The sequence below is a fragment of the Oryza glaberrima genome, chromosome 6 (genome assembly GCF_000147395.1).
Source record: "Oryza glaberrima chromosome 6, OglaRS2, whole genome shotgun sequence".
Taxonomy (NCBI): Eukaryota; Viridiplantae; Streptophyta; class Magnoliopsida; order Poales; family Poaceae; genus Oryza; species Oryza glaberrima.
In genome coordinates this window covers 4,488,843-4,507,358 of record NC_068331.1, presented here as the reverse complement: position 1 = coordinate 4,507,358, position 18,516 = coordinate 4,488,843, and the positions used below count along the sequence as shown (strand labels likewise).

General features: G+C 44.6%; 3 protein-coding genes across 4 annotated transcripts; 2 read left to right on the top strand and 1 right to left on the bottom strand.

Annotated features, from left to right (window-relative positions):
• Positions 1–627: 627 nt before the first annotated feature.
• On the bottom strand, positions 628–1,736 carry LOC127775461 (uncharacterized). Its single transcript, XM_052301708.1, has 2 exons — positions 1,389–1,736; positions 628–1,293 (listed from the first exon to the last, which is right to left on the bottom strand). The coding sequence occupies exons 1-2, from the start codon at positions 1,734–1,736 to the stop codon at positions 691–693; spliced, it is 951 nt and encodes a 316-aa protein (XP_052157668.1). The 3' UTR covers positions 628–690.
• Positions 1,737–6,499: 4,763 nt separating this feature from the next.
• LOC127775392 (U-box domain-containing protein 52-like) lies at positions 6,500–11,119 on the top strand. Of its 2 annotated transcripts, XM_052301619.1 has the most exons (5): positions 6,500–6,961; positions 7,773–7,867; positions 7,959–8,630; positions 8,710–10,041; positions 10,491–11,119. In XM_052301619.1, exons 1-5 carry the CDS (start codon positions 6,790–6,792, stop codon positions 10,578–10,580), a joined length of 2,361 nt encoding a protein of 786 aa, XP_052157579.1. In that variant the 5' UTR covers positions 6,500–6,789; the 3' UTR covers positions 10,581–11,119. The 2 variants fall into 2 exon arrangements, with proteins under 2 accessions (XP_052157579.1, XP_052157578.1); XM_052301618.1 differs by lacking the exon at positions 10,491–11,119 and having other exon boundaries at positions 7,773–8,630; positions 8,710–10,483.
• A 4,993-nt stretch (positions 11,120–16,112) lies between these two features.
• On the top strand, positions 16,113–18,300 carry LOC127775898 (cytochrome P450 709B2-like). The gene is made up of 2 exons (XM_052302211.1): positions 16,113–17,376; positions 17,459–18,300. Exons 1-2 carry the CDS (start codon positions 16,210–16,212, stop codon positions 17,885–17,887), a joined length of 1,596 nt encoding a protein of 531 aa, XP_052158171.1. The 5' UTR covers positions 16,113–16,209; the 3' UTR covers positions 17,888–18,300.
• The last annotated feature ends 216 nt before the right edge of the window (positions 18,301–18,516 follow it).

The window sequence follows — 18,516 nt, the reverse complement described above, 5'->3', positions numbered from 1 at the left end:
ACATAGCTCGTGCAGCCGTGCTCGTTCTCGGCTGCCCTTTTTCTCTAGCAGTGATTTTGTGTTGCAATATAAAGAGCAAGTTTGGTTCGAGGCCAAAACAAGCCTTACCAAAAGTTGGCCAAAGGCACAATTTGGCATGGCCAATATTTGGAAAGGCCAAATTGTGTTTGGTTAAAGGCCAAAACTAACCTTGCCAATTTTTGGCTAAACCAGGTTTGGTTTGGTGCCATCAAATGGCTATGCCGTCAAATGCCATCCTATTGTGGATGGTCGTATTGCAAAAGTTTGAAAATAGCAGCCAAAAAAAATACAAACTTTACTATGTAAGTGAAAGCCTAGGTATGTACTTGCATTTGTGGCCAAAATGGCTACGTTGCTGTGTGTTGAAAGCCTTGAGATACAATATGACAGAAAACAGAATTGAAAGCTGCATAGTAGTGTAGCCATAGCACATTATATATTACAGCATTCGGGTTGGCATTAATCCCTACTTCATATGTGTCACACCACAAGTACCTACTACATAGCAGTGACATATATACATCACGAGGGTTTGCACTGTCCCTACTAGATACCCCACACTACCATCCCCTGCATGATAGTGCCAGCATACATCACATATATATAGCATCATGGGTTTTATCAAAATACATTGCTCCCTAACCAAAATGTCACCACCTGACACATGATTCACATAGTGCACCCATTGCCACCATTGCAAGCACATTTGCGCTCAAAGTAATCTATAACCCAAGCTTGGAAACTTGCATCACTTGCAACTCGCAGATACGAACGAAAGATTTCTTGTTCAGGCTTGGCAAGAAAGGTTGCAAGTTCAATTTTGTCACTTGCTGGGATGGTGAGATCTTCTATGCGCCTCCAAATACTTGCATTAGGATCTCCTACAATGGATTGTTCAACTGATGCAAGTTTGTTAGCAAGCTTAAGGATACTACCTGCCAGCTCATCTTGTTCTTCTTCCTTGTGGCTTGTTTTATGCTTCAGAGTCTTCTTGGTAGGTGATTTCACAGATCTACGCTTATGCCCTGAATAAGTGCCATCAGTAGTAGGACTATTGCGAGCTATCGTGTCAGAATCATGGCCACCATCTTCCAATGCAAATATGTACTCTTCCAACTCCTTGATGCTACCACTGCCATCACTATCACTGCTACCATTTGCATTGAACCGGTCAATTGCTAGTGAACCATCAGCTTTTGAACAACCAACAAATAATTCTTCAAAGAGGTGAAAGAATTTGATAGGCTTAGTCAAGTAGTTATATTTAGTTGTCTGCCATGAGAAGAAACATAGTTAGAAATAAACAAATTTAGCACATTCTTGTATGAATTATAACTCAGAAATTATTGCACAATAATATAGCTTACACCAAGTTTGTTTGAATCCTTCTCAGATGGGTCAATGTTAAATTTGCATGATGCTGCATCAAAACCATAGCCACTTTTCCCTAAAGCTGCACAAATCCAACTCCATTTTTCCTTGCATAGCCTTAAGTGCCTGTGGACTTGGCTTTTGGTGACTCTAATCCCAAACTTGTCTTTTAAAGCTATAGCACATTGCTGGTGGTGTTGTTTCTTCCACTTGAAGGTACTAGGTTTGTCTTTGCGGAGCTCTATATACCACTCAAGCATGAACTGAGTAGCATCATCACTCCAACTGATATACTTCTCACGAGAGCCACCTTCCTCGCTAGTACCTTCTGTACGCTTTCCCATACTACATACAGTGAAAAAATTATAAGTTAATATTGCATATGAACAGATGATAGTCAGTTAATGAAGTAATAAGATGATTGGAAGAAACATAAATATATTAATATGATAATGTCTGATACAATAGTATTAATACAACATACAATCCTCACAACTATTACAAAATATAATATCATTAATAGTCTATGGGACTAGTAATTCATTCACTAGTCAAAACATCATGAACATCCGCATTGTGTCTGTCATTCCACATCTGCTGAGCGATGTTATCACGCTTGGCTGCCCACTCACGTACATCATCCCCTTGGTCAGAGACACGGTTGCTGCTCCTTGGTAGGCGAGCGTACCACGTCTTCTCATCGTTGACAAATCCATCAGACCCATTCTCAAGTATCCAATTATGAAGAGCACAACAAGCAATAACCACCATTGATTGGGCTTTCAGTGGTATGAATGGCTTATTCATAAGAATCTTGAAACGATTCTTCAAAGCACCAAAAGCTCGTTCAATCGTAGTCCGAAGTGAAGAAGGACGATAGTTGAAAAGCTCTTTAGGGCATTTTGGGCCTTGAGGTCCATGTGGCCCTTGAGGGCCACGGAACTCTTTTAGGTGGTACCGAACACGACGATAAGGCGGCAATATACCCGGCCTAGCAGCATACCCAGCATCAGCCAAAAAGAACTTCCCTACAAACATGTCATAGAGCCTAACGTCAACTAATAGCAAGGCTAATCATGAATTCTTTGAAATGTTTAATTACCTTCAGGTATTTTAAGGCCATTTGGTCGAGACAGTGCATCTTGCAACACAAGGGAATCATGAGCTGACCCCTCCCAACCTGCTAGGATATATATGAACCTAAGGTCAAAGTCAACAGCAACTAATACATTCTGTGTGGGGTATGGTTTGCGGCCTCTAAACCTATCCACCTTCTTGGCTGGCACACTTGCCCTGATGTGTGTACCATCTAGTGCTCCTATACAGTCCTATGTACATATCAAAGTGAAACATTAGAGTTAAAATAAACAAAATGTATTGTAATATGCATTGTTATGGCTTGGTGTTTAGAATTACCTTGAAATATGGATAAAATTTGTTTTGCTTGCTGGTGATCTTACTATGTGTATTGGTAGACCTGATGTAAATGAGTTCTCGAGCTATCTCGCACATGGCTCGCAGCACAATACGAAAATATCTACTCACAGTCTCACCGAATCGCCAAAATGAGAATCCAACACATGAAACAGAATGGTGTTGTCCAACCTTTTTCAGAAACATTGCCACTTGCTCCTCTACTGAAACATGAAAGGTGTCAACTAGTAGTCCCCTGTTCCTAAGACGAGCACAAAGCTTGTAGAATACTGCACGGGACATTCTTAATTGTTGAGTGCACGTCCTATCTGAAATGTTGATCAGCCTGATTAGTTCACTTGTTCTCCATACATCCCTGTGGACTAGGGGCCCATATTTTACCCCTTTGCGACTACTCCTCCTACGATATTTGTTCCTCAACCATATGATGATCAAAAGACAAAGTACCACTACAGCCTTCTTCCTTAGCAAGAAGTGATGCATATATTGTTGTCGAGTGTTCTCCATCTGGATGAGATTACATACGCAGCTTCAAATTACTTAAGGAAATGTGTCGGTTCAGTGAAAAACAAATTAATTTACTAAATAAATATTGTGCCCAGCCAACATGTAGATTTGTCGACTAAAAATAACATTACTGAGGTGTAAATGGACACCTGTATATTTTTTTGGGCAAAGAAATCAACACTAAGACAGTAAGATTTATTCAACCTACTGTTTTTTATTGCTACTAGTTAAGATGGTAATGGCAGACTATAAATAACTACATTAGTAGCACAAATGAACAAGCATTGTACGGATGGAGCATCAGTTGATTACCTTTTCCTGTAGCAATCGATGGTGTTTTTCACAGCAACTGAGCACGCCGGAGTCAGTACAGCTACTGCTGGAATCACAACACACGTACTCGTCCTGTTCTTCTCCTGAGCAGTCACTCCCCTTTCAAGTTTCAACTCGCCCCCATCCCTCCCAGATGTAGCCCCAAATCTCTACCCCATTTGAGCTATTATTTGTTTCGGTTGGTTTAGAAGATGAGTGTGTATGACCAGATGAGGATCTTCTTGGGTTTTCTTGGTCAAGATTTGGAGGAGATGTGGTTATTGGATGGAGAAGATGAAGGGCGTCAAAAAACAGAGGACAAATGGGAACTGGGAACTCTAGAGCTTATCTTCTTATATTTTTGTGTGCAGCGTAGAATACATATGGTCGATGTGTGGCCGCGCGCGCGGGAGTTCAAATTTCACGCCCGCGATTCGGCTCCTGTCGATGGCGTGGCCGATTCTTTCTCCTCAGGCTGGCCGATATTTGGATCCAAACCAAACTTTTGTTTGTATTGTTTACTTGACCCATAAATTGGTAAGCCCAACATAGGCCATGAACCAAACTGGCCCAAAGTCAGTTATCCATCTTCCCTCATCAAGGGTGTGTTTAGTTCACATCAAAATTGAAAGTTTAGTTGAAATTGAAACAATGTGACAGAAAAGTTGGAAGTTTGTGTGTATACGAAAGTTTTGATGTGATGGAAAAGTTGGAAGTTTGAAGAAATAGTTTGGAACTAAACTCGGCCCAACTTAAGCTTTTAGATCGACTTGACTGATGCATGCAACTCAATATAATATTAGAGCCAAAGGTACATGTACATAGCTCGTGCAGTTATACTCGTCCTCGGCTGCCTATTTTTCTCGTAGTGATTTTGCCTTCTGCTCGCTTTTTTGCATGTACCGTACTGTTGTACATCAGTCGATTCATGTTTTCCCTTTCCCCAATCTCAGTTGACTGAATGAATTCCGTTGGTTTTAAATCGAACAACCAAGTAATTGTTTTTAACCTCCAGCTGAATGAGTGTGAGAGATGAGCAGGATGGTATGGAGGACTAACTAGGGGGTGTAATTTCCTCGTTAGGGGTAGGGACCCGGCGGGTACCCTATGGTGACAAGGGCAGAGTAGAAATTTTACCCCGCGTATTTGCCAGGGCAAGGCCATAACTATTTTCACGGGTGGGGGCGGGGGAGGAAAGTGACTCGTGAATGACTCGGCAACCACCCCGAAGTGACAAGAAACAACATTCACCTTGATCTTTAGTCCAGGACCCATTAATAACCCATATGCCTTGTTTTCCTCCATAAAACCTATGTTACAAAAACAATCAATATTGTTATAGCTCCCATTAAAGGTAGTGGCGTATGTGGAGTCCTCCTTATAGCTCCTGAGATACTGACGCAATTGATTACCTCCCATACGTAGCTATGCCGGATGACCTTGATATCCCTCTTTGGCACTCCCTCTAGTTGGATGCGACAACTGCGAGTACTCATGTATTGCTCCCGCTTTGACCTCCTCGCCAGTAAAGCGACGCACAAACAACTTCCTTCAATCCAGCGAGGCGGCAATTAGAACTCTTCCAACATGACAACCAACCTTAACCTCCTCCTTATGGACATGCCGACAACTGAGGTTCAATATTCTCTCCCTTCAATCCAGTGAGGCGACGATCAGCCCTCCTCCGACATATCTTTCAGCTTTGACCTCCTTCATTTTTCTTTCTGGTGTCTCCTCTTTCTTCTCATTGATGACCCTGGATGGGATAGGGGACCTAACTCCTTCCTAATTCTAGGAGTAGCCAACGATGATAGGATGGCTTCCTCAGAGAGCCCACAACGCCGGTAGCATGCAAACCTTAGTAAGCTTCGCGGGATTTGGTTTTGGGCTAATGAATGTTAGGAGGGGAGTAGAGAGAGATGAGAGCAGCTTTAGATGGAGGGCCATGTGGTGGAAATGGGTGGGCGCGAGGTGGCATCAACGCCAACGGAGGTTGCTGGAACAAGAGCGGCCATGTGGTTAGGAGATGATGGGCAACATCGGTGGATCTGGCGTCTCGCTCAATCGAAGACTAGGAAGGAGAGGTTGGTCGGGGATAAAGCTTCGGAGTTTGAACATAGCCACATAGGTGACGATAACATCATGAAGAAAGATAAGAGGGAAAACTAAAAAAGGTTGTGACTGGTGGGGCTCGTCATCGTGAGGATGGAGGTGGTGCTAAGAGTGGCAGAGCCGCGTACGTTTCATGCTCAACAACGCGAGTGGCAGCATTAAAATTGCTTATGTATGAAGTTTAAAACAATTTAAACTGTCCAAAAACTGACAGATAATAGAAGAACAAAATGACCAGTTGATAAACCCTAATAATTTCATACTATTGGGAGTTGGGACCTTATCTTGCACGACCATCCATAGCAGTACGTGCAAGCACATGCCGCAAGAAAATGTTCCTCATGCTTAGAAATTTCTTCAAACAGATAAGGATATATGTGGCGATAGTTTTTTTTCTCTCGAGGGGATGTCTCTTCCTTTCATGTCTTGTATGTTATCCAAACAATATAAAAAAATGATAATGTAGAATAATACGTGAGTTCAATTTCGACCCTATGAGATATAAAGAAAAGGACTACTTTGACTGATATTTATTAGTTTGATCCCTCTTTTATCACCATGTATTGCCCTCTTTCTATCTTGTAAGCTAAAACAAGAAGGCCGGATTCATCGTTCACCCACAAAATTAGCCACGAGCACAAATGAACACACATGGCTAGACTAATCACCACCACATCCAAATATAGGCAACACGTAATAATAGAGGACAATAAAAGGGAGCAAAACAGGTTGGGTCTTGGCTTTCTCCCCTCTCTCTCTCTCCCTCTCTCCCTCTTGTCATTGCCTTCCTCCCCTTCAGGCAATGACAGCTCCCCTTCAGGCAATGACAGAGTATAATTAAGCTGAACAAACAACATTGCTAGGAGCTTGGGAAAACCTAACAAAACCGGCGTATCCATTTTAGCTAATCTTTCTTTAATCTCCCCCCATTAGAGAGCACTTAGAAGATATAGGAGTCGGTTGGATAGCGAGAGAGAGAGAGAGAGAGAGAGAGAGAGAGAGAGAGAGAGAGAGAGAGAGAGTGAGAGATCCATGGGGAGGTATCACGACGGCAAAGACTTGGACACCTCCAGCTACCCGCTCATCGCCGTCTGCATCGACAAGGACAAGAACAGCCAGAACGCCCTCAAGTGGGCCATCGACACACTTGTCCAAAAGGGCCAGATCATCGTGCTCGTCCATGTCAACACCAAAGGCACCTCAGGCAAGTCACTTAGATATATATATAGCTTACATATATATTTGTAGTACAATTAGTTTTAAGGAAGAATTGAGAAAGTTTTTTTCTCCTTTGGAGATATTCCTCGTTTCTTATTTTATCACATTAAGATAGTCACAAATTTGTTTCAGAAAGACCTAACAAGATGAATCGATACGTGATACATCGCTTCACGAATTCTATCAGAAAAATATATAACCAACATATGAGTTTAAATTTGACTCATACAAAGTTTTAAAATACTAATATGACTATTTAGAGCCTAATTTGCAATTTTTCCAAACCATAGGTCGAATTTAACTTACATACTGAAATAACTTTTTTTCAAAAAAAAATCATAACTATTTAGTGTATGTTGGTTCATGGCTCATGATATATCTTTTTCTTTAAAAAATATTCATAACTCACTTGATCAAATGTTTTAAATGTTGAACTTTAGCTGTTGGTCGGACGTCCGTATTAAAGCCAGGGTTCAAAATTCTGACTTTAGATCAAAATCTGCTCATGAGCAGTATCATTGGATTTCACATAATCTGTTGATAAACCTACCAAAACCAATGAAGTCCACATAAAATTTTTATCAAAAATTTAAATTTCAGTTTGCTTTTTTATATCTCCACCAAAAAATCGAGTGGTTTGCGTTTTCGACCCGATCCGAAAAGTTCCGAACCGGATTCTACTGGATTTGTGAACCCTGATTGGAGTGTTCTCTTTTGTATTTGGACCTTAATAAATTCCCATTTCTTTGGAGGAAATCAGGAAACTGATGTACTATGATCCTGTCGATATGGTGCAGGTGGAGTGGAGGACGCCTCCGGCTTCAAGCAGCCGACGGACCCGCACATGAGGGATCTCTACCTCCCTTTCCGCTGCTTCTGCACGCGCAAAGACGTAAGTGGCGTTCAAGGTGTTCGATCAAATGCGGCAGCCACACTGATCCTTCCATCTTCGCGCTCGCGGGTGTGTGCGTGCGTGCGTGCAGATCCAGTGCAAGGACGTGCTGCTCGACGACCACGACGTGGCCAAGTCCATCACCGAGTTCTGCGCGGTCGCCGCCATCGAGAAGCTCGTCGTCGGCGCCACGGCGAGGGGCGGGTTCAGGTTCAAGGCCGACATCCCGACCACCATCTCCAAGGGCGCGCCGGACTTCTGCACGGTGTACGTCATCAACAAGGGGAAGGTGTCGTCGGTGCGGAACTCCACCCGCCAGGCGCCGCGCGTGTCGCCGCTCCGGTCGCAGATCCAGAACATGGCGGCCGCCGCGGCGAAGCCCGAGCCGGCGACGGCGATGGCGCCCTCGCCGCAGAAGTGGTCGTCGTCGTCGAGGGGCCACGACCACCTGGAGACGCCCAAGGTGGACAGCTACATCCGCTCGCCGTTCGCGCGCGGCCCGATGGGCGGCGCCACGCGCAAGTCGTACGCCGACCTCAGCCACCTCTCCATGCCGGACTCCGCCGACATCTCGTTCGTCAGCTCCGGCCGCCGCAGCGTCGAGCACAACCCCGTCCCGGCGCGCCTGTCCGCCGCCTCGGCCGAAAGCTACGACCACAGCTTCGAGACGTCGCGCACGCCGTGGGGCGGAGACTCCTTCGGCGGCAACGACCACACCTCCTTCTCCCAGAGCAGCACCTCCTCCTTCTGCTCCATCGGCATGGTGAGCTGAGCTCGATCACGCCATTGCCACCACCTCGATCATTGCTCATGACGTGTTCGACGAATTGCTTTTCGCGCAGGACGACGTGGAGACGGAGATGAAGAGGCTTCGGCTGGAGCTGAAGCAGACCATGGACATGTACAGCACGGCGTGCAAGGAGGCGCTGAACGCGAAGCAGAAGGCGATGGAGCTGCAGCGGTGGAAGGCGGAGGAGGAGCAGAGGACGCACGACGCGAGGCTGACGGAGGAGTCGGCGATGGCGCTGATCGAGCGGGAGAAGGCCAAGGCGAAGGCCGCCATGGACGCCGCGGAGGCGTCGCAGCGGATCGCCGAGCTCGAGGTGCAGAAGCGGATCACCGCGGAGAAGAAGCTCCTCAAGGAGGCCGAGGACCGCAAGAACCGCGGCGGCGGCGGCGGCGGCATGTCGCACGAGATCCGCTACCGCCGCTACAGCATCGAGGAGATCGAGCACGCCACCGATCGTTTCAACGACGCGCGCAAGATCGGCGAGGGCGGCTACGGCCCGGTGTACAAGGGCCACCTCGACCACACGGCGGTCGCCATCAAGGTGCTCCGCCCCGACGCGGCGCAGGGGAGGTCGCAGTTCCAGCAAGAGGTGGAGGTGCTCAGCTGCATCCGCCACCCGAACATGGTGCTCCTCCTCGGCGCCTGCCCGGAGTACGGCTGCCTCGTGTACGAGTACATGGCGAACGGCAGCCTCGACGACTGCCTGTTCCGGCGCGGCGGCGGCGGCGGCGGCGGCGGGCCGGTGATCCCGTGGCAGCACCGGTTCCGCATCGCCGCGGAGATCGCCACGGGCCTCCTGTTCCTCCACCAGACGAAGCCGGAGCCGCTGGTGCACCGCGACCTCAAGCCCGGCAACATCCTCCTCGACCGCAACTACGTCAGCAAGATCAGCGACGTCGGGCTGGCGCGGCTCGTGCCGCCGAACGTCGCCGACAACGTGACGCAGTACCGGATGACGTCGACGGCGGGGACGTTCTGCTACATCGACCCGGAGTACCAGCAGACGGGGATGCTCGGCGTCAAGTCGGACGTGTACTCGCTGGGCGTGATGCTGCTCCAGATCATCACGGCCAAGCCGCCGATGGGGCTCACCCACCACGTCGGCCGCGCCATGGAGCGCGGCGCGCTCGCCGACATGCTCGACCCGGCCGTCCCCGACTGGCCCGTCGAGGAGGCGCAGTGCCTCGCCGAGATGGCGCTCCGCTGCTGCGAGCTCCGCCGCAAGGACAGGCCCGACCTCGGCTCCGCCGTGCTCCCGGAGCTCAACCGGCTTCGCGCGCTCGGCGAGGACAACATGCAGTTCTGCGGCGCCATCAGAGGCGGCGTTGGCGGCGGCTTGTACAGTTCGTCCCTCCTCAGCACCCCCTCGCGCTCACAAGCAGCAGTAACTGGACTAACCTTTCTTCCTCCCCTAAATTCTTTCAATTCAGAGGAATTTTAAGGTTCTTGAGAAAGTATTTTGAGGTACCTAAATTTTACACTAATTTTTTTTATACCGAGATACTCCCTCCGTCCAAAAGAAAAAAACGAATCTGAATATGATGTGACATATTCTATTACAATGAATCTGGACAAAGGTATGTTTAAATTCATAGTACTATGATGTGTCACATCTAATACTAGATTATATTTTTATGGGATGGAGAGAGTACTTAGTATCTAGAGGTATCAAATTTTACACTTGAAAATATGGTACCTATAGGTACCTTCTTAAGGATGATAAAACTACCCTTCAATTTAACACGACCTTTAAAAAAAACATTCGACTGAACACACAGCTACTCAAACAAATCGAACAAATCTTTCAACTTAACAAAGCAACTAAATTTGCAGGAGTTCATGGGCGATTCACAATACCCAAGATCGGTGTTCAGCTCAAGGACGGGTGAATCACCGATGCCTCCGAGAAGATCAAACGTTTGACACCTCGACCGTCGAAAAATCTCGTAGCATTTGTTCAGAGATATACAGTTTTGTTGTTCCAAGATGGCATTGTTGTTGTGGACACTGTGATTTACAAGTCCGTGTGATCAGAGCTGCCTTAGCATTGATGAGGTGAGGGGAGCAGGATCGAGCAGGTTGGGGGCAAAAGGTTCCTTGCATAAAAGTTGCTACTAGTTTATACAGAATCATATGGCTCTAACATTGCTGTTGATGCAATTTGTGACTTTGTTGATTGTAATCGAATTCCCTGTAGTTTTGACACGGCATTTTGTGGAGTGGAAGGAATTCTTGATTTTGTTGACTGATGACTAAAATTTCTGGAGTGGCTACTCAGCATTCGGCCAATATTCAGTTGATTTGTTCCAACTCGGCTTACCTCGTAAAATATTTTGAAGCTAACAGTTAGCTTGGTTTGAGTCATGTAAGGTGTGTTTAGTTCACGTCAAAATTAGAAATTTGATTGAAATTGAAACGTTGTGACGGAAAAATTAGAAATTTATGTGTAGGAAAGTTTTGATGTAATGGAAAAGTTGGAAATTTGAAGAAAAAGTTAGAAACTAAACCAGACGTAAGTTACAAGGAACTCACCTCGGCTCGTTCAAATGCTTGAGTTAACTCATTATAATACAATTGAAAGTTCAAAAGTTAACTGTAGCACAAGACTAAAAAAAACTGTGCCTTTCCTTGCCCAAAGTCAGAGGGTCCTGATTCCATATATGCCACCATCTTCACGTGTCATTGAATGTCCATGTCTATACTTACACGCCTATGCCTAACTTGTCACTCGACCATTTGTCGCTGTCAATCATACTATATCTTTTTCCTTTATTTCTTCCCATTGCAGCACACGGATAATATATTCTTATCTTCTAATATATTGACGAATAATCCTTTTGCGCGTTCGAGAAAAAAGTACACGGGTACATTGCTAATTATATTTATTTCTTTGGCTTCTTCCCGTTGCAATGCACGTATATGTTGCTATTTATATTCATAACAATCGAACAAACACTATTGTAACGAAGTGTGACATGGTTTTGATTTCGTTGTGGCAACTAATGGTTGTAAACCAAGCCAACCTTTTACTCCCTCTATTCCCTAATATAGGGGATTTTAATATTCTGCTTGCACTGTTTGACCATTCATCTTATTAAAAAAAATTTAGAATTATTATTTACTTTTTTGACTTACTTTATTATTCAAAGTACTTTAAGTACAACTTTTCGTTTTTTATATTTGTATAAATTTTTTAAATAAAACGAGTGGTCAAACAGTAAAAGCAAAATATCAAAATCCCTTATATTAAAAGACGGAGGGAGTTGTACGCTCTTGTGGTTCCTGTAGGTTAGTATTACAATGACTCATGAGTCTATACTACAGTGAGTGGCTGGATCCTCATGACTAGGGATGAAAAAGGATCGGAAACGGACGGAAACTAGCTTTATCATATTTGTTTTCATATTTTTTTTTTGAATCGGAATCGAAAACTCGGATACGGAAATGAAATCGAATATTATCGAATACAGATACGGAGCGAATACGAGACGGAACGAATACAGTAGCGAATATTTACTGGTATATAAAAAACCCCTCAAATTGAGTTTCTTGATAAAGGAAGAGATATCGCTTATTATTTTAATTCAATATCTCCAACATTTATATCGTCAATTTTATAGACGGTCCCACAACCGTATGTGAAAATCGATTTTCATGGCTCTTCCTCTAAGAGATCCATATGCAAATATGATTATCATTTTCTATTCCCAAGACCTTTTACTATATGTATAACTTATTTACCATTGTATAAATTGGAGATTTTATTTATTTTACTTCACATTTTCGAAACTTGTAATGTTTGTATTATACTTTAAATTCTTTCAAATACAAATGTTATAAATTACAAAGTGGTAAATCCCGTTGAGCTCTACAACTTTGATATGGAACACATCTCCATCAGATGTCGTTGAATTGTAGATATGAGATTTCGTAAAAATTAATATGGTATATTATAATGAATATTTAGACCCATAAATGACCTCAAATAATAAAATAGTTAATAATAAAGTTGTATATCTCATCGAGCTCTACAGTGTTGATATAAAGTTTGTCTTCATATGATTCCATATGAAAAAGTTATGTATATATACATGTTTTTTTATATAATTTGCTCAATTTCTACGGATATCCGAAAAAAATTCCGGATAATTTCCGACCGTTTTCTGATTCCGACGGATAGTACCCTTACTGTTTTCGTTTTCATTTCCGAGAAAAAAATATCCGAATTCGTTTCCGAATGCAAAAATTTTTGAATAATTCTGACCGAAACTATCCGAATCTGAAAAATAATACGACGGACGAAAAATATCTGAATCAGTTTCATCCCTACTCATGACTTCTCTCAATGTACTTATTTTGTAGTACTGACCAACGTCAAACATTGAGGACGGGGGTAGAATTAAGCAAATACGTACACGATACTTGGTTTGTTAACAGTCTAAATCAAGCGCAGTCAAGCACAGGTTTACACGAATAAACGAGGCAGTGATAAGTTTTGAGTTTTTTATTTAATTTATTTCCTGCTCTTTAGATGAGCTGTAAGGAGGTGGTAGTACCAGTGTACCACTATCTTATCCCTCAAGCATTTGTTGTACATCAAATTCAAATCAATCTGGAAACATATCAATTATAAAAGACCAGTTCGAATAAGTGCATTTGGAATAATGGCTATATTAAGAGGAATAAGTGTATTTGGAAACTTAAGATGCTACTTAAGATTTTCATGAGGTATGCCTAAAGGGGTTGTGTTAACTAAGAATAATTTGGCGAAGCGGAATTGGAATGGTAGCTTGAGATGTTGTTTTTGCATGAAGAATAAGACTATTCAACATCTCTTTATGGACTGCCATTTTTCAAAATTCATATGGAGAGCAGTTCAATTCTCTTTTGGTTTCAATCTCCCTTCTAGTATATCACATATTTTTTATGGTTGGCTTTTGGGAGTTGATAAGAAAAGGAGTAAACTAATACTTGTTGGAGCTGCTGTCATTTGTTGGGCGATCTGACTGAGTAGGAATGATATGGTTTTTAATAAATCACCATCAATTTCTTACATGCAGATCATTTTCAGGGCAACCCACTTGCTCCGAACGTGGGCACAGCTATAAAGGTGTGATGAAAATAAGGAGTTCCTGAAAGTTGCACGTCGTAAGCTGGAGACTACGGTTATGCAACTTTTTACCAATTATGGATGGAGATTTACAAATAGACTACAATAAATGTGTTCTCCCATTGTTAGTTTGGTTTATCCGTTTTCTTTTATGGTGTGCTCCTTTTTTAGATTCACACATTTTCTCGAACGCTATTATGTAATAATTGGTTGTGGCTTTTTTGAGTAAAGGCCGGGATACTATATTCTATTATTAAAAAAAAAAAGACCCGTTCGAATTCAGCCACCCCCGGCATGAATCACGCCATCTTTAATTTTCTACGTTTTGCATCATGTTATATACTGAGCAAGCAAAGACTTAGTTTGCAACTTGGAAAGAGTATATACTAGCTATAACATGAAATTTGAGTTCATTTGATTGAGTTCCCAACTCACTCTCCTCGTTTTCCACACGCACACTTTTCAAATTGCTAAACGATACATTTTTTTAAAAAAAAATATACGAAAGTTGCTTTAAAAAATCATATTGATTTTTTTAAAAGCTAATACTTAACTAATCACATGCTAATTGATCGCTCTATTTTTCATGCAGGGAGGTGGTGTGAATTGAATCTTACCCGCCGAAATATAAATTATGGTCTAACAACGAGATATCCATGGTGATTTTGTTAATTTTAAGATATATCGGATCGGCTTATCAAAGGTTCCCATAGGGATCAGGGTGTATGCACATGCATCGTTTTTGGGAAAAGAAAACGTAGCTATTTATATTTATCTTAGTTAATGCAGGATATTAAAATCAAAATAAACTAAAATTGGTAGTACTTTTGTACTAAAGCTGCACTTTCCAATATTGAGCAAGTTTTTGTGACTGACAGCCAAGAAAAGAAAATAAGCCGATTAGCAAATAGCAAGACTGTTCCATTGAACGAGAAAAAAAAATCAGTTAGGAGTTATGACCATATAGATTTAATAATATAAACTTCAATAGATCTAGCTACAAAAATACATGGGGCATCATACTAGTTTTATTTCTTAAGCTGAATGAAATGGAAATGATAAACAGATAAATAATTTGTAATAATTATTCGAGAATATAAACAAACAAATTAACTATCACAAAGTTAAAACATCATATTAAACAATATTCTAAAAAGATTTATATATGAAAGTTTTTAAATAACCATACCGTTTAGAGGGGGGGGGTATGTATTCATCCATTAATCCATTAAGTAGGAAAGAATAGAGACAAGAAGACAAGAAAGTCACTAGCCACTAAACACCCAACAATTAAACAGAAAAGTATATTTTGACAATGTTAAGTCATCCTAGTACTAGACAGAAACATTTAACATATGGGCCGGCCGGCGGCCGGCCATGTGCATCTTTTTTCTTCTAGAAGAAATTAAAATTTAGGGCCTTTTCATTTGGAGAAAAAATATGGAAATTTTGAAATATTTGAGTCCTTCAAGTACTAAAGGAAAATTTCGAAGCCATTTAAAACGAAGGATTGAATCATATCGTATCCTTTGAAATTCCTATGGAATGAACAATCCTATTTAGATTTTAGAGAAAATTTAGCAATAGCTCCAACCTCTTGGAAACTTCTTTATGTCTATCTCTCATCCGATTCCTACATTTTTCCTGCGATTCAATCAAACAGTTATTCCTGTGTTTTTCTTGTGTTTTGCAATTCTCTGTTTTACACTTATATTCCAATTAGAATCCTACGTTTTTTCATTCCTATGATTTAAAGGGGCCCTTAGTAATCCCTATCCAGAAATTAATATGCATAGATCATGCATGATCTCATACTTTAGTCATTTGTAGCATCGTGCACTTCACACTTCATCGACATTACTGTACCTGAGAGTGATTTCCCAACCATTTTTGTTTGACAAACATGTTGCCTTGTGTGGTTGTGCTTACAGGCCGCCAGTAGGCAGTAGGATACACATCTCCACATCCGCTGCCTCGGCGTCACCGTTTGTCGTAAGGCCTCATACACGAAACCCCAAACACAATGTGACAAGAGATTGATATTAGAGAGCATCCCCAGCAATAATTTGTATCCTAAAGCTCCTCTGTAGTGTTACCATTGACAAATATTTATCGGTTTTTATCAATGACGAGTAAATTTTGGCGGTCATTTCTTAATCAATTTCAGAAAATATATTTCAAAGATACTTGCAAAGTATAATGATAATGTTAAATAATTTGATTATTTAAAAATATTGTTGGTGACTGATAATTATTATTTTCTTTGTTTCACATTATACAAGTTTTTGAATAGATTTATGCATGAATATGTTTCAGCTAAATTCATATGGATGTTAGTGACTATAGACAAGAGATGAATATGTCTAAAACTTCTTATAATGTGAAAGAGAGTATTATATAGACTTCCCATAATCACGCAACACAAGCTAGCTCGCTCCAAGCATGGCGACCGTTGAGTCATCGACGGCGCCGGGCGTCGCCGTCGCCGCCGCGGTGGTTCTGGTGGTCTTGACGTGGCTGTGGACGGCGCTGGTGCAGCTGGTGTGGAGGCCGTACGCCGTGGCGAGGGCGTTCGGTCGGCAGCGGATCCGCGGGCCGGCGTACCGGCTCTTCGTCGGCAGCGACGGCGAGGCGAACGCGATGCGCGCCGCGACGCGCGGCGACGTGCTCGACCGGCGCTGCCACGACATCGTCCCGCGCGTGATGCCGCACTACCGCGCGTGGATGTCGCGCTACGGCAAGGTGTTCGTCTCGTGGAGCGGCGCCACGCCCGCGCTCTGCGTCGGCGACTACGCCATGGTGAAGCAGATCCTGTCCGACCGGACGGGGCTGTACGGCAAGCCGGAGCCCGGGCCGAGCATCCTGGCGCTGATCGGCAACGGCCTCATCTTCATCGGCGGCGACGACTGGGCGCGCCACCGCCGCGTCGTGCACCCGGCGTTCGCCATGGACAAGCTCAAGATGATGGCCAAGACGATGGCGGATTGCGCGCGGGAGGTGATCCGGGAGTGGGAGGCGCGTGCCGCGGCCGACGGCGAGCGGCGGGTGCAGGTGGAGGTCGGGGGGCAGTTCCAGGAGCTGACCGCCGACGTGATCTCGCACACGGCGTTCGGCAGCAGCTACAGGGAAGGGAAGGAGGTGTTCGTCGCGCAGCGCGAGCTCCAGTCCATCGCCTTCTCCGCCATCAACAGCACCCGCTTCCCGGGCAGCCAGTACATCCCGACGAAGACGAACCTGCGCCGGCGACATCTCGCCAAGAAGGTGAGAGGCACGCTCATGGCGATCATACGCGAGCGCCAGGCCGCCGCCGCCAAGGAGGACAGCGGACACGGCAACGACCTCCTCGGCCTGATGCTCGAGGCCAACGCGACGGACGCCTGCGGTAGCGGCGGCGAGAACAGCATGACCATGGACGAGATCGTCGACGAGTGCAAGACCTTCTTCTTCGCCGGCCACGACACCACCTCGCACCTCCTTACCTGGGCCATGTTCCTCCTCGGCACGCACCCCGAGTGGCAGCAGCGCCTCCGCGAGGAGGTCCTCCGTGAATGCGGCGGCGGCGACACGGAGGCGCTACCCAACGGCGACGCTCTCAACAAGCTCAAGCTGGTAAAAAGCTCAACGAAACTCAAAGCTGGCACGGTGATGGCCGGCGACGAACAGCATGCGTTTGACGATAATTTATTCGCAGATGACGATGGTGCTGTACGAGACGCTGCGGCTGTACGGGCCGGTGAGCCTGATGGCGAGGACGGCGACGGCGGACGCGGAGCTCGGCGGCGTGCGGGTGCCCAAGGGCACGATGACGATGATACCGATGGCGATCCTGCACCGCGACGCGGACGTGTGGGGCGCGGGCGCCGGCGAGTTCGACCCGCTCCGGTTCCACGGCGGCGTGAACAAGGCGGCGGCGCACGCCGGCGCGCTGCTGGCCTTCTCGCTGGGGCAGAGGTCGTGCATCGGGCAGGACTTCGCGATGATGGAGGCGAAGACGACGCTGGCCATGATCCTCCGGCGGTTCGCCTTCGAGGTGTCGCCGGAGTACGTGCACGCGCCGCTCGACTACCTCACGCTGCAACCGCAGTGCGGCCTCCCGATCATCCTCAAGCTCCTGGATTAGTGGGACGTGAACTGATTAAGAAGGCCTACTTACAGTGTGTTCAATCACGAACTTGTGGACACTGTGATTTGGCATGTTTCTTGCACAAGTTGGTACTGATCTCTCTACATACAGAACCAGTTGTTTCTTGCACACTGAACTAGTTAAGGCCTACTTACAGTACTCCTTCTGTCCTAAAAAACTCAACCTCTTAGGGCAACGAATCTGGACAAAGGGTAGTCCAGATTCATTGTCCTAGGGGCTAGGGGTCACATCCCTTTCTAGGTTAAGTTTTTTTACCTCTCCTAAAACAACGAATCTGGACTATGATTCATTGTTCTAGGAGGAGTGGTTGAGTTTTTCTTTACGGAGGGAGTATGTGCCAAGATTTGTGGGCACAATGAATTAAAAAACTTTGTGTCATTGTGTGATCAGAGCTATACATAACATGAGATGAGGGGAGCCCGGAGTAGGTTGGGGGTTTTGGACTTTATGCCGTCCTCCCGGATGACACATTCTCAAATGCCATTTTTCTAGCACTTTGATTGTGCGTAATGGTGCTACACGCTTGGAAATTGGAATTGATAGTCAAGGAGTTTTTATTCCAGTTTAGATGGCGTAGTACTTATAAATTTCGTGCTAGAATCTAT